General features: G+C 32.2%; 1 protein-coding gene across 1 annotated transcript; it reads right to left on the minus strand.

The window, feature by feature from the left end:
• Nucleotides 1-3,191: 3,191 nt before the first annotated feature.
• On the minus strand, nt 3,192-3,671 carry LOC114170141. The gene has a single exon (XM_028055626.1). It carries the CDS (start codon nt 3,669-3,671, stop codon nt 3,192-3,194), a length of 480 nt encoding a protein of 159 aa, XP_027911427.1.
• Nucleotides 3,672-15,208: the final 11,537 nt, after the last annotated feature.

The following is a 15,208-nucleotide window of genomic DNA, read 5'->3' on the forward strand; positions in this document are numbered from 1 at the left end:
TGTAAGAGTTTGTTTAACACTCTTCCAAGAAATGGCTCCTCCCTCTATCATAAAAATAAAGCCAAAAGTAGACTTTCGGTCGTCAAGGCAACCAGCAAAATTAGAATCAGAATAACCAATGACCTAAAGTTGATCAGACTTCTTAAAGGTCAACATATGATCCTTAGTTCCCTACTAATATCTAAAGACCTTTTTAATAGCTTTCCAATGATCTAAACCTGGATCACTCAAGTATATCTCTAAAGCATTAACAGTAAAAGCAATATCGAGATGAATACAAACTTGAGCATACATTAAACTACCAACAACGGAAGCATATGAGATTTTTTTCATTTCAACTCTGTCATTATCATTTTGAGGACACTGAGATTTTGAGAGTTTGTCACCTTTTTGAACAGGTGCTGCACATGAGGAGCAAGAATGCATGTTAAACCTCTTAAGGACTTTTTAATGTATCCTCTTTGAGACAAACCAAGAATGCCACGTGACCTGTCACAAGAGATATAAATGCCCAAAACAACAGAAGCATCACCAAGGTCCTTCATATCAAAGTGGCTATTTAGTATAAATTTTGTCTCAGTCAAAAGTTCAACATTGCTAATAGCAAGAAGAATATCATCAACATATAAGACAAGAATGATGAAAGGGCTCCCATTTTTCTTCAAGTAAATGCCTTTATCCGGGGCATTTTTCTTGAAGCCAAAAGAAGTGGCCACCTGATCAAATTTCAAATACCATTGCCTAGAAGCTTGTCTTAGTCCATAAATAGACTTTTTCTACCTGCAAACCAAATGCTCCTTACCTTTTTTAGAAAAGCCATCAGGTTGAATCATATACACTTCTTCAAATAAATCTTCATTTAGAAAAGTTGTTTTGACATCCATTTGATGAAGCTCCTAATCAAAATGAGCTATTGAAGCCATAACAACACGAAAAACATCCTTAGTAGAGACCGGTGAGAAAGTCTCCTTATAATCAATGTCATCCCTCTGACTATAGCCTTTTGCTACCAAGTCTGACTTTATACCTCTCAACTTTTCCATTTGGAATACGCTTAGTCTTAAAAACCCATTTACACCCAACTGGTTTACAACCTAGTGGCAAATCCACAAGATCCCAAACATCATTATGGGCCATAGAAGCTAACTCATCATGCATAGCATTTAACCAATCATCACCATGAAAACTAGAAATAGCCTCTTCAAAAGTAGTAGGATCATCAACATTGTTTAGATCATATTCATGCTCTTGAAAATACACAAGATAATCATCAGGTATAGAAGATCTGCGTACTCTTTGGGATCTCCTCAAAGAAATTTCTTCAACAACATCATCATGAACTTGTTCATCTACTACAAGTGATGTGGCATCCACAAGATCTTGAAGAAATTCATTTTCATCACGGACAACTGGAATCACATTATCTACGGGAAGATAAATGGATGGCATGGGAATAACGACACAGTCTTCTCTAAGAGTGACTAGTCGTGGTGCATTGCTCCCACTGTCCAAATCATCCTCAAAGAATATTGCACAGTCAGACTCAATAACCAACATAGAGTGAGAAGGACAATAAAACCTGCTACCACGAGAACCCACACAATAACCAATGAAGAATCCATTGACAGTCTTGAGATCAAGTTTTTTTTAACTGAGGATTATAAGGCCTCACCTCCACCTTACAACCTCACACATGGAAATGTCTCAAACTTGGCTTCTTCCCAGACATGAGTTCATAAGGAGTCTTTGAAACAAACTTGCTATGTACTTGATTAAGAATATACACAACAGTCCTTAATGCATCTCCCTAAAGGAAATCTGGTAAAGAGGAATGACTCAACATACATCTCACCATCTCTAAAAGAGTGCGATTCCTCCTTTCTGCAACTCCATTTTGTCGAGGAGTACCTGACATATTATACTGAGCTTCAATACCACAATCATCAAGAAATCTAGCGAAAGGTCCAGGATTTCTTCTAGTTTCATCATATCTGCCATAATACTCTTCACCTCTGTTAGACCTTACATATTTTATCTTCTTTCCTATTTTCAACTCAATAGTAGCTTTGAAAGACTTAAAAGCATCTAAAGAACTTGATTTTTCCTATAGGAGATCTATCCATCCAAATCGGGAATAATCGTCTAAACGTGATAAAATACCTATATCCCCCCATGGAAGTGGGTGTTATAGATCAACATATATCAGTATGAATAAGCTCCAACACATTGTCACTCATGTTTGCTCCTGTATTTCTTACTTTTGCGATAAGCTTGCCTTTAACACAATCAACACAAGTATCAAAATCAGAAAAATCCAAATCATGCAGAATACCCTCTTTAATCAACCTCTCAATCCAAGGTCTAGAAATATGTCCCAGATGTCTATGCCACAATATAGAGGAATTTTCATCAACTCTACTACGCTTAGGTCCAATAACAGAATTAACAGACATGTCATTCAGATTTAGCATGTAAAGTCCATCATATAAAACTCCTGAGCCAACAATAATTGAATTGAAATAAACAACAAGTTTACCATTTCCAAATTCAAAAGTGTAGCCATATTTATCCAAAATTGAAACTGAAATCAAATTCCTTCTCATAGAAGGTACATAAACAACATCTTTCAATAACAAAACATGTCCAGAAGGTAAATTTAAAGAAACTACTCATATGTCTTCAACTAGTGCTCTAGCTCCATCTCTCATGAGAATCTTGGACTCGACATCACATGGTTTTCTCAGACTTGTGAACCCCTGTAAAGAATTCACAACATGAATAGTGGCACCCAAGTCTAACCACCAAGAATTGGGAGGAACATCAATAACATTAGATTCAAAACAAGCTACAACATATAGGAGTATACCTTCCTTATCAACATTCTTCTTCTTAAGAATATAACAGTCAGCTAGCTTGTGTCCAAATTTCTTACAATAGGCACAATTCCGCTTGAAGTACTTCTTCTTAGGCTCCAAAACCACTGATGTTTTCCCTGTGTTCCCCTTTTCAGGACGAGATTTACCTTTGAACCCCTTTTTCATAGGTTTAGTGCCAGAAGTAGTAGTTGTGAACTGCACACTATGAGACTTGGTCTTTTTAATTGATGCTTCCTCTTGAGAAATATTAGCTATCATTTCATCAATTGTCCATCCCTCCTTTTGAGTGTTGTAAGAAGTCTTCAACACATCAAACTAAGAAGGAAGAGATTCCATAACCTGCAAAATCAAGTAACTATCACCAAGCTCTACCTTTAGAGATTTGAGTTTGTTATAATATTGCCCAAGCTTCGTCATATGCTCACGAACACCACTTACACCATCATATTTGGTCTTCTCAAGAAGTGACAAATATTGACCCTTTTGAGCTTTGTCAAAAGTCTTAAACTTCTCACCAACTGATCTCATAAAATCTTTAGCATTGTCATTATCCGGAATGCTTTGTCGAATAGACTTCTCCATGGTATATCTCATCACCATTAGGCACACCCTGTTCGAGTGTTCCCATTTTTCACGAGAAGCTCTCTGGACACTAGTGGACTCAGGCGTAAGAGCTGAAGGTTCTACTTCTCTCAAAGAAAAATCCATGTTGGTAATTGCTAGATATAAATCCAAAGATTCTTTCCAGTCCTCAAAATTTGTCCCATTTAAACTTTTGATTGAAGTCAATGGCATAGGCAAAGAAGTTGATATCAAAATAACAAAGAAACATTTAATACACACTTATTATGAAAATAAACAAAATAAATGTTTCGGAATACACAACAAAATATGCCTATAATACCTGAAATTCATTAAGGGCTAACCTTGTGGTGAGGGAAAATTGATTCATTATAACACTTGTAACACATAGCTCGAGGGTGAGCAGCTCGGGGGTGAGCAGAGGTATCCACCACAAGTGCAAGCATCCGCTGAATCCGACCAGGTTATATGTATCCAGATGAGTCGAGTCGAGTCGTAGTGTATTGCTTGGGAGGTCGTAACATGCTTGTGTGATGTATGTATAATGGACTGTGAATATGTATATGACTTCATTGATGAAATGATTTTGGCTCTAGCTTACCCTTTGCTTGTTTGATTGTCTTGTGTGGTTCTTCTCTTTTGCGATGATCATCAAATTATTGATGTGAGCAGAAGTGAGAAGTTCTCGCGGTCAACAGGAGAACGGTGACTCCGCTGTATAGTCCATCTGGGCTGGAGCTGATGTTTTATTTGTTTTTTTGTTGGGCTTTTCTTAGGAGCCACGACCCATGTATTCTATTTGACTTGTGATCTCTTATATTCCTTTTACTTAATATCTGATTTTTCTTGTGGCACCGTAGTGTGCCTTACGTTGTAAGGAATGAGTTTAAACTCCAGGACTACGCTAAGATATTATTCTAGTGTGACACTTCTTTAATTACGCTATTAATTAAATGTGGTGTTACAATAATTTATTTGAATTTAAAATTATTAATTATTAAAATAATAATTAAAATTAATTAAACTAAAATATAATTTATTAGTAGTTATATAAAAGAGTTATTAATTTGTTTTATATAATAATATAGTTGTACGAAGTTATTAAGTTATAAGGAAGAAAATACGTTTGAATTATTATATCGGAATTTTGAAATTCGTTGTGAGTTTCGGTATCTGGTGGAGGCTGTGCTCTGTCAGAATCATTTGCGGTCCTTCATAAAAAAAAAATTATCACAAGATATTATTAATCTGTAACAATATCTAATATACGAAGACATTTCCTTTTTTTATATTTTAAAATTCTAATTTTATCTTTTAAAATATAATTAATTATTAAATATTTAAAAACTGACAATTATTTTTACAATTAATTATTAAATATTTAAAAACTGACAGTTATTTTTACAATTTTTTATAATTACAATTTTTTATAAATTTGTCGATCTTTGTTTCTTTTCATTTTTTTTATTTATTAACCGTTAATCTTTCATCTTTTATAATATATTTCACTTTATTTTTAATAAATATAATATTTTTTATATATTAACTTAATAATATTACACTATCATCATTTATTAATATAATACCATATATATTTAAAAAATCAAGGTAAATAGCATAATAAAAGAAACAAAACATTAATAATAAAAATCACCAAAGTATGATTATCTGAATTTAAAATTGTTGATTATTAAAATTAATTAAATTAAAATATAATTTATTAAATTTATTAAACAAAAAGACACAAATAAAATCCTTTTATATATATATATATATATATATATATATATATATATATATATATATATATATATATATGATTAACTAATAAAATTGATATGTTTGAGTTATTTTTGTAACATACATCTGGCTTATTCCATGGACATTATTGGAGACTTGTTTTATACCATTGATATGATATTTGAATTGTTAACAATACCTTTGCAGTTGGTTATTAGAATTGTTTGAAACGCTCTTTTCGGTCTGAAGATCTAGTTTAGATGGAGTTGGAGGAGAAGCAGATGGAAGTGGAGGAGATGAAATTCTATAAAAAGAAAATGGAGCCCTATAAAAAGGAATAGTCAATAATTTATTTCGTATAGCGAATACATAAAGTTTGAATTTTTATTAACACAACTTTGTACTCCTATGCTAGAATTGCTTGACTCAGCCTCCTCTTGAGTTTGAGTAGTTTGAATTTGTAATGATGGAGTATATGAAGTCCTATAAAAAAAGAAGACAATACTTTTTTTATATCAATGATATATAATTAATATTCATGTTACATACTTTTGCAATTCAAAATTTATAATTGTATGACATTTTTCTCGGTTTGAGTTGAAAGTGAGATGAAAATGTAGAAGATAATGTCCTCTTGAAAGAAGAGTCAATGATTTGTTTTTTTTTTCATTAATATATTATTGATATTTGTGTTACTATACTATAAGATACTTTCTTTTTTATATTATTGAAATGTAATTAACATTTTAGTTATTAACAACATACCTTAATTAAATCAAATAAAGTTTCTTAACATGCATTATCTTAAGTTGATGAAATTAAAGAATGTAAAAGTCAATTTAAACCCTATTAAAATATTCAAAAAATTTCACACACTTCTTTTCTCTTCTAATTCATTATCTTTACCTTTTCTTTTCTCTCTCTTTCATCCTCTTCCTTCGCATTCTATCACACCAAACTCAATTAATCTTTCTTAATACTAAAATAAAAACAATAATAGTTATATATGAACTTTTTAAGCTATAGGTAAGAGAATACGTTTCAATTATATCGGAATTTTGTATTTCGTTCTGAGTTTCGGTATCTGGTGGAGGCGTTGCTTTGTCAGAATCTCTTTCGGTCCTTCATAAAAAAAGTAGCACAATATATTATTATACAAGGTAAAAAAGTATATTAAAATACGTTTCAAGTATATTAAAATAATAAAAATCAATAGAGTATGATTATTTGAATTTAAAATAGTAATTTAAAGTAATTGAACTAAAATATAATTTATTAAAGAAAAAGACACAAATAAGATCATTTTAGATGCATGATAAACTAATAAAACTGATATTTCAGAGTTATTTTTGTAACATACAACTGGGTTCTTCCAGTTGGACTTGGTGAAGAAAAAGGAGATGATGGGCGTCTAAAATAATCACTTTGAGCACTGCATCAAAAGAAAATATTGTAAATACAATAATTCAATAAAAACATATATAAGTTTTTGGTGTTATCCTAACTACAAATATGATCACCACATTGTTTTAGAAATGAAATAAAACCCTAATAACAATAAAATGTATCTTCAGATTCTAACATTTACATTTTAAACCAATATTTAGGGTTTGTTGCAGGAAGTGATATATAACAAGTTAAAACATATGAGTAACAGTATTACCTTATGACAGAAGTGGGTAAATGATGATGCAGCAACTCTAATTTAAGAAGGAACGGAACAAACGTGATCATACTCTCTTGAAAAGCCATTTTCAGAAAAAAAAAAAAGTTGTGAAGTTGTTGTTTGAGTCTGATTCTTGTGGAGAAAAAAATGAACTGATATTTATAGAGAATGAAAGTGGCATTGGTGTATTTTCTAATCTTAAATAAACCAACTTATCATCAGCAGAATGGTTACTCTTTCTAAAAGTATGATAATACTTAAACTTTACTCTTTTAGATATCTCTAAACATTTTCTCTATCTCCCTGTAAGGGACCAAGGAATAGTTTGAGAAATAGGAAAAAAGTCTTACACAACAAAAAAAAAAAAATATATATATATATATATATATATATATATATATATATATATATATATTAACAGAAAAGAGGAGAACTAAAAAGATGTATTTATACACAACAACACTAACAGATTAACAACAGATTAATAGCTATATATTAATAGCTATATATTAATTAAGCCTAACAGAATGACAACTGTTTTAAGAGTAACAACTATTACTAAAAATTCTCATATTACATAAGAATTTTCTTATAAATATGTTAAAGATTTGCAAGAAAAGACTTTTTTTTTGTTATTTTTTCTAAGAATTTTAATTGACAAATAACTCCTTCGTGGATAATTATTTCCTACAAAATTATAAAATTCGCAAGTATTTCCTACAAAATTTGTTGTGAAAAATGTTTTATACAAAATATTTTGCAATAAAATTGGCAACAATTTCCTGCAATATTTTTTCATAACAAAATTTAAAAGTATTTCCTACAAAAAAAAATTTCAAAACAAAATTGGTAAAAAATATAAGTTTTTTTAATAGTAAACTGAATCTACACTTATATTATATATATATATATATATATATATATTTATATATATATATATATATATATATATATTTCCTTTCCAATTAAATATGTTTAAAGTCAATTTCTTAAGAATGCTCTTTAGGAGAAAAACTCCTATAAGTTCAACATATAGAGAATTTTTCACCCCAAAAAGTAAAGAATCTACCAATATATTATCCATACAATCTCTAAAAAACCAGTATAATTACAAGATTAGAACTTCCAAAAGTTACATCACTAGTATTCACTAAAGCTGTAAAAACGGGCCGCTTAAACTCACCATGGGTTGGCCACTCATTAAGCTAACTTAATCCATCTCACTTATTAATGAGCCTAACAAATTTGAACCTAGTAAACCTACCATGAATTGATAGGTTAAACAAGTTAACTCATTTAATTAAAAAAATTGTAATTTTTTTTATTAAATTTTCCTCCTACAATCCTGAGAAAAAGGATTCAAAAAAATTAATTATCACTCTTACATACATATATTATAAAGGTTTACAGGTTTACGCAGTTCTAAATAAAAAATGATTGGAAAAATCATTTTGAAAATTATTTTTATTTTTTTATGAACCGGTCTAGTTTAGAAGTATCTCATTCACCAAAAAAATTTAGAAATCACTTAATTCTTTTAAAAATTATTTGTTCGAGTGTCAGTTTTATTTTTTATTTTATTTTAATTTTGAAAACGTTTTATATTTATTTTATTTTATTTTAATTATTTTAAATAGTGTGTCCGATCGTGCAAACACCAAAACTTAAAAAAAACACTACTTTTTTCATTTTATAAATTATATATTTTTAATTATTTTTAAGTAATATGAAAAAATTATATAAAAAATGGAATAAAAGATGTGTGTGGAGTTTGGATAGTAACAAGGGCAAACTAGAACAAAATAATTGGAATTGTAGTGAATTCGGTGGTGCAAAAATATAAATTTCAAACAGGCCGAGCAACACACAAGACACTCAACAATGGGGGAATATGAAATAAAATGGCCCAATAATAACTTGAGCGGGTGCGAAAAAATTAAACGGGCCGACGCTTGTTACCAGCGATTTCCCTGAAGCAACCATCCTATTCGTTATTATAGGCAATCATTAGTAGGGGTAATTTTGTAATTACGTTTGTGAATAAACTATGTAAAGTTGATTGTAACAGCATTGCATAAGTTTTTACGAAAAATATTTCCGCCCTCTCATTTTAATGTAATTCGGCACAATTCAATAAAGCTTTCAGATTCCATTCAATAAAGTTTCTGTTTCTTTGTATTCCTAAAACTTCTATATCAAGTGGTATCAAACTCTCAGTACCCAGAAACATCATAATATATGGCAGATTCAACATGCAATCGAGTGCTTAAACGTGAAATTGAAGATAATTTAAAAACACGTCGTAATGTGAAGATCAACACTAAATTCATGGAACTCTGCAAATTCGATATAATAGTTAGTACACGAGTTATTGAATTTTTGTCTCAACAACTTCGAGAACAATTGCAAGATTTATGCAATAATCAAATTTTGGGATCAATCACTCATTAAAACAAGACTTTCAAATTATGGTACGTATGTTCTAACTGATATTTATACATAGAGCATTTTCCTTGTAAAAATTATATGAATCTAGCACCAATTCCACCCCAACCTCACAACCATTTCCAAAACCATTTAAACATGTCCCTACCAACACGCCTCCTATACTGCCTAACCCACCCAAATCATCATACACTTTCAAACCTCAAACACAAGCTACAAAAAGCCTTATCCCAACTTATATAAGTGCACCATGTGCTAAGGGTTTATGTTAATTTTGTGATGAACATTTCACTATGGGGGAATGTTTAACACACAAAAATTTATAAATTCATGTTATGGAAGTTGAGGAAATGACAAAAACATTGAACAATATGTCCCTTGCCGAGGAAACAATGTAACACAACAATATTAACCCTGTAATTTCAATGAATGTTATGAGTGGTCTGCCTAGTTTTAAGATTATAAAAATCACTAGTTATGTCGTCAAGAAATCCTTATATGTGCTCATAACTTCTTGGACATTGAATTAGTTAAGAAACATGGTTGTAAAGTCTCCCTAGTGCAACCTCTAAATGTCAAATGGCACTAAAGTTATAGTTTCTACTGAAATTACAAGGTTTTCTTGGACAATTCAAAGTACTAAACTCACTTTTGATGTTATGTTTATTCCCTTAATGTGTTGTGATTTTTTGTTGGGAATTAAATGGATTTTGACACTAGGGGATATTACATAGAATTTCCTTAATGTGTTGGCAATTTTCTTTTTAAAGGCAAGAAACATGCACCAAGAAGGGCTACAACTAATGTTTTGTAACTGTGAGGAAACAAAAATTGTCCAAGGCTTTGGAAAGTAGGGTACACTTCTCCATTGCAACCAAGAGACAAGTTTACTGCATTCCTTGACAACACACGCTCCTAAAAGTGATATTTCTGGTGATTTAGAGCAATTATTGTTGGAATTTGGAGATGTTTTCAATGAACCAAGAACTTTGCCTCCTTCAAGAGGAAGACATGACAATAGAATTCCAGTTGTGCAAGGAGCTAATCCAATTAGGAAACAACCTTATAGGTATAGGGAAAAAAAGATGATAAAATTGATAGATTGTGAAAGAGTCATTGGATAATGGTATTATACATCAAAATAACAGCCTGTATGTAAGTCTTGTAGTTTTGGTCGGTAAAATGGTTGGGTCTTAAGGGCTATGTGTGGATTATCGAGACCTTAATAAAAATACAATTAAAGTCAAGTTTCCCATTCCTTTGGTGGATGATCTTTTAGGTGAATTGAATGTATCTATAATATTTTCCAAGATAGACCTAACCTAAGAGTTGGATATAACTAAGTTAGAATGTATCATGTTGCATAAGACAACTTTCAAGATGCATGAAGGCCATTTTGAGTATTTGGTTATGCCATTTGGGATCACAAATCCTCGTGCAATATTTCAAGGATTAATGAATGATATTTGTAAGGATTTTTTGAGTAAGTTCCTCTTTGTCTTCTTTGATGATATATTACTCTACAGTGTTGGTTTACAAGATCATACTACACTTAAATATGTTACTCTGGACTATACGACAACACTCCTTATATGTCAAGAAATCCAAATGCTATTTTGGTGTCTCATGAGTGGAATATTTGGGCTATTTCATCTCTGGCCAAGGTGTTTCGACTTATCCAACTAAGGTTTTAGCAGTTACTAGGTGCTTACTACCATAAAATCTGAGACAATTAAGGGATTTTCTAGACTCTTCAATTATTACAAGAAGTTTGTCAAGGGATTTGACATTATTGCTAAGCCATTAGTTGATATGATCAAGAAGGATAATTTTACTTGACCCCTTAGGCAAATTAGCTTTTCACTCCTTTAAAGACAAACTAGTGGTTGCCCCTATTTTATCATTGCCAAACTTTACAAAAAAAGAAAAAATTGTTGAAGTGGATGCTTGTGGGTGTAGGTTGGGAGTCATATTGATGCAATATCACCATTCCTTGGCATTCATTATTAGAACTATGAATCTTTAATGGAAGTCACTCTCAACTTATGAAAATGAGTTGTTGGTAGTGGTATTTGTAGTTTAAAAATGGAAACATTACTTGTTGCCTGAGAAGTTCATTAGCCGAACTGACCATAGGAGCCTCAAGTACATTTTGGATCAAAGGTTAACTACTACCTTCCAACAAAAGTGGCTTATCAAGATATTGGAATTTAACTTTAATATTAAATATAAGCAAGGACGAGATAATGTAGTTGCAGATGCTCTTTTTAGAATGGTTGTAAGGATTCAATTGTATGCCATTCTGTGCAAGTTCATTAACCTGATTCTATCATGTTGTGAAAAATAAAATTATTGTGGCAAATTGACCATTCTATACAAAAAATGATTGCAAAAATCAAGGATAATCTACCTTCTCATAAGCACTTTGAATGGAAGAGGGAGGAGTTAATAAGAAATGGTAAGTTAGTGGTAGGTAAAGATGAAGGGTTAAAAAATACTTTACTACAATGGCTGCATGAATTAGCTATTGGTGGGCATTCAGGAAGAAATGTTACCCTTAAAAGACTAAAGGTCATCATGTGCTACAAAGGTCTCATTAAGGATGTTAAAACTTTCATCCAAAGATGCAAAGTATGTCAAACTTGTAAACTTGACAATTCTGCCTACCATGGACTACTACAACCTCTTCCAATACCAAATCATGTTTGGCAGCATATCATAATGGACTTCATTGAGGAATTGGCTGTTGAAACTATATGTAAAGAGTAATATAAAAGCAAAATGAGCAAAATGCACTATGTGTTATTAAAGAAAAGGCTTAGCTACTTTATAGCCTTACATTAGAAAAGAGAAACTGACAAAAACTACTTATGCACATAAAGCACAATACTTCCTAAAAATAAGGTAGACTTATTTGATACATAACAGAACTTCAAAAGCATAAAGATACTAAATGAACTTGAAAACGTAAAATACTAAAAAATTCTCCCTTAAACTGAATGGTAGCAATTAGTTTATATCACATTCAGCACAAACTCCTATTGACCTTCGCATAGTTAAAAAAGGTATCCAATTTCAGAGGTTTGGTCATAATATCAACCATTTGTTCTTGTGTCCCACAATGTAACATTTTGATAGTTCCACTCTTTGTAAGACTTCGAAGGAAATGAAAGCAAACATCAATATGTTTGCAACGACCATGCATTATCGAATTTTTTGAGAACTTAATAGTAGAGATATTATCACAATGAATTACAGTAGTTTGACTTTGCATTCTACATAATTTTTCCAACACCCTTTTTAGCCAAATGGCTTGACAAGCACATGATGTTGCTCCTATAAATTATGCCTCAGTAGTTAATAAACTCACAATTTGTTGTTTTGTTTAAGACCAAGCAACGACAACTGAACATAATAAGAACTCATAAATGGAAGTGATTTTTTTGTCATCTAAGTCCCCTACATAATCACTGCCAATGTTAGCAAGAAGTTCCTTGTTACCTCCCATTTTGTAGAAAATGCCAAACTCAATTGTTCCTTTTAGATATCTCAGCACTCTTTTAGCTTCCAATAAATGTAGCTGAGTAGGATTCTCCATGTACTTGCTAATTAAGCTTGTCACGAACATCATACTGGGTCAGGTAGAGGTTAGATACATAAGACTTCCCACAATTTGTTTGTAATAAGTCTTATCCACCTTTACACCAATATCATCCTTTGAGAGTTTAGCACCAGGAACAATTGGATTTTGAACTGGATTGCTTTTATCCATTCCAAACCGATGTAGCATTGTTAATGCATATTTCTTTTGACATAAGAAAATTCCATATGTTCATTTCATAACTTCAAGACCCAAAAAATATCTCATTTTACCAAGATTTTTCAAGGCAAATTCATCTTCCATGGAGCTCTTAAAATTTGCAAACATCAACTCATCATTGCCAGTAAAGATAAGGTCATCAACATATAGATTAACAATTAATATTATATATTCTTTTGCTTTCTTCACAAAGAGAGTATACTCGTATTCACACTTCTTAAATACTTCCTTCAAGAAATATGCTTCTATATAGTTATACCAAGCACATGGTGTTTCCTTAAGTCTGTAAAGAGCCTTCTTTAACTTGTACACTTTATGCTCAACTCATTTTTGTTCATAGCCACAAGGTTGGTCTACATACACTGTTCCATCTAGTTCTGCATGTAAAAAAGGCAGAGTTCACATCTTGTTGATAAAGTGTCCATCCTTTTTGAGATGCAAGTGCTACTACCAAGCAAATGGTTTCCACACGGGCTACTAGTGCAAGTACTTCAGTATAGTCTACCCCATACTCTCGTGCATACCCCTTCATCATAAGTCTGCTTTATATTTATCCACCTCACCATCCTTTTTGAATTTGGTTATATAAATCTACTTTACATCAACCGTCCGGTAAGTCTACCAATTCCCATGTGCCATTTTTGTTTATTGCTTCCATCTCCTCATCCATGGTTTTCCTCCATTGTGAAATATATACAGTAGCATAAGCCTCCTAGATGAGGTATAAGGGGAATGAACATATCATCCCTAATAGAAGGCTTAAGGGACGGATGGTTACCTTATCAGCCCTACGGTAGGCACTAATGTTTCAATACCAAGTTCGATGATAAAATCCTTTTCAATCACCATACATATGATGTATTGTTCGCTTTGGAGCTCGTGCTCTATCACAAGTTTATCCTTAAAATGCACTTTAGAGGGTGGAAGAAGGAAAGCGTATTTAACCACCTTAGGCCTAGACTTTTAAGCAATGTGAGACTATTGGGTGTGGTAAGAATGTAAGCCCCCAAGTCGACGTATAAGGGGAAGGACAAATCATCCCCAAGTGAGGGCTTTTTAGGGTCGGATGATTTCGTTATCAACCTCACGAGACCAATGGTTCCGTTATCAATCCCATGATGGGCGCCAATGTTCCAATTCAAGTCTGATGATAGAACCGTTGTCAATCACTAAATGTTCCGATTTCAAGTCTGATGATAAAATCATTGTGAATCACCAAATGTCTCAATCTCAAATACGATGATAAAATCACTATCAATCACCATACATCTGTTCGCTTTAGAGCTTGTGATCCATCACAATTTTGTCCTTAAAGGGTATTTTAGAGGGTGGAAAGAGGAAATGGTATTTAAGGTACCGTAGGCATATACTTCTAAGTGATTTGAGACTGTTGGGTGTGTTAGGAACAAGTCCCCTAGTAAAGGTGTAAGGAAAATGAGCAAATAACCCCAATGGAGGGCTTAAGGGATTGTTGGTTCTGTTATTGGCCCCACGGTGGCACCAATGTTCATATCCTAACTCCAAGGATAGAATCACTGTCAATCACCATATATCTGAGGTATTATCTGCTTTGAAGTGTGTACTCCATCACGATTTTGTCCTTAGAAGGTGCCTTAGAGAGTGGAAGGATGAAGGAGAATTTAAACTGCCTTAGGGCTTGACTTCTAATGATGTGGGCCTATTGGGTGCGATAGGAACATAAGCCCCTAATCGAGGTCTAAATGAAATGATAGATCATCCCCAATGGAGGGCTTAGGAGACCGATGGTTTCGTTATCAGCCCAACGACGGATGCTAATGTTCTGATCCCAAGTTCAATGACAGAATCACTATCAATCACAATAGATTTGAGGTATTGTCCACTTTGAAGCGTGTGCTTCGTCATGGTTTTGTCCTTCAAAGCGAACATTATGATTTGAAGGACATGCTCCAAAGTAGACAATACCTTGGAGGTATGGTGATTGATAGCGATTCTATCATCAGACTTGGAATTTGTACAATAACGTTATTTAATCTCAGATAATTGACTGGAGTAAGTGTTATAACATAATTAGTTAAATATATTTTTTGTCTCTTAACT

This window comes from Vigna unguiculata, chromosome 11, assembly GCF_004118075.2.
Source record: "Vigna unguiculata cultivar IT97K-499-35 chromosome 11, ASM411807v1, whole genome shotgun sequence".
NCBI classification, from domain to species: domain Eukaryota; kingdom Viridiplantae; phylum Streptophyta; class Magnoliopsida; order Fabales; family Fabaceae; genus Vigna; species Vigna unguiculata.

Coding starts and splice junctions, on each gene's coding strand:
- LOC114170141 (XM_028055626.1), bottom strand. CDS start 3,671: ATGCCATTGACTTCAATCAAAAGTTTAAATGGGACAAATTTTGAGGAC.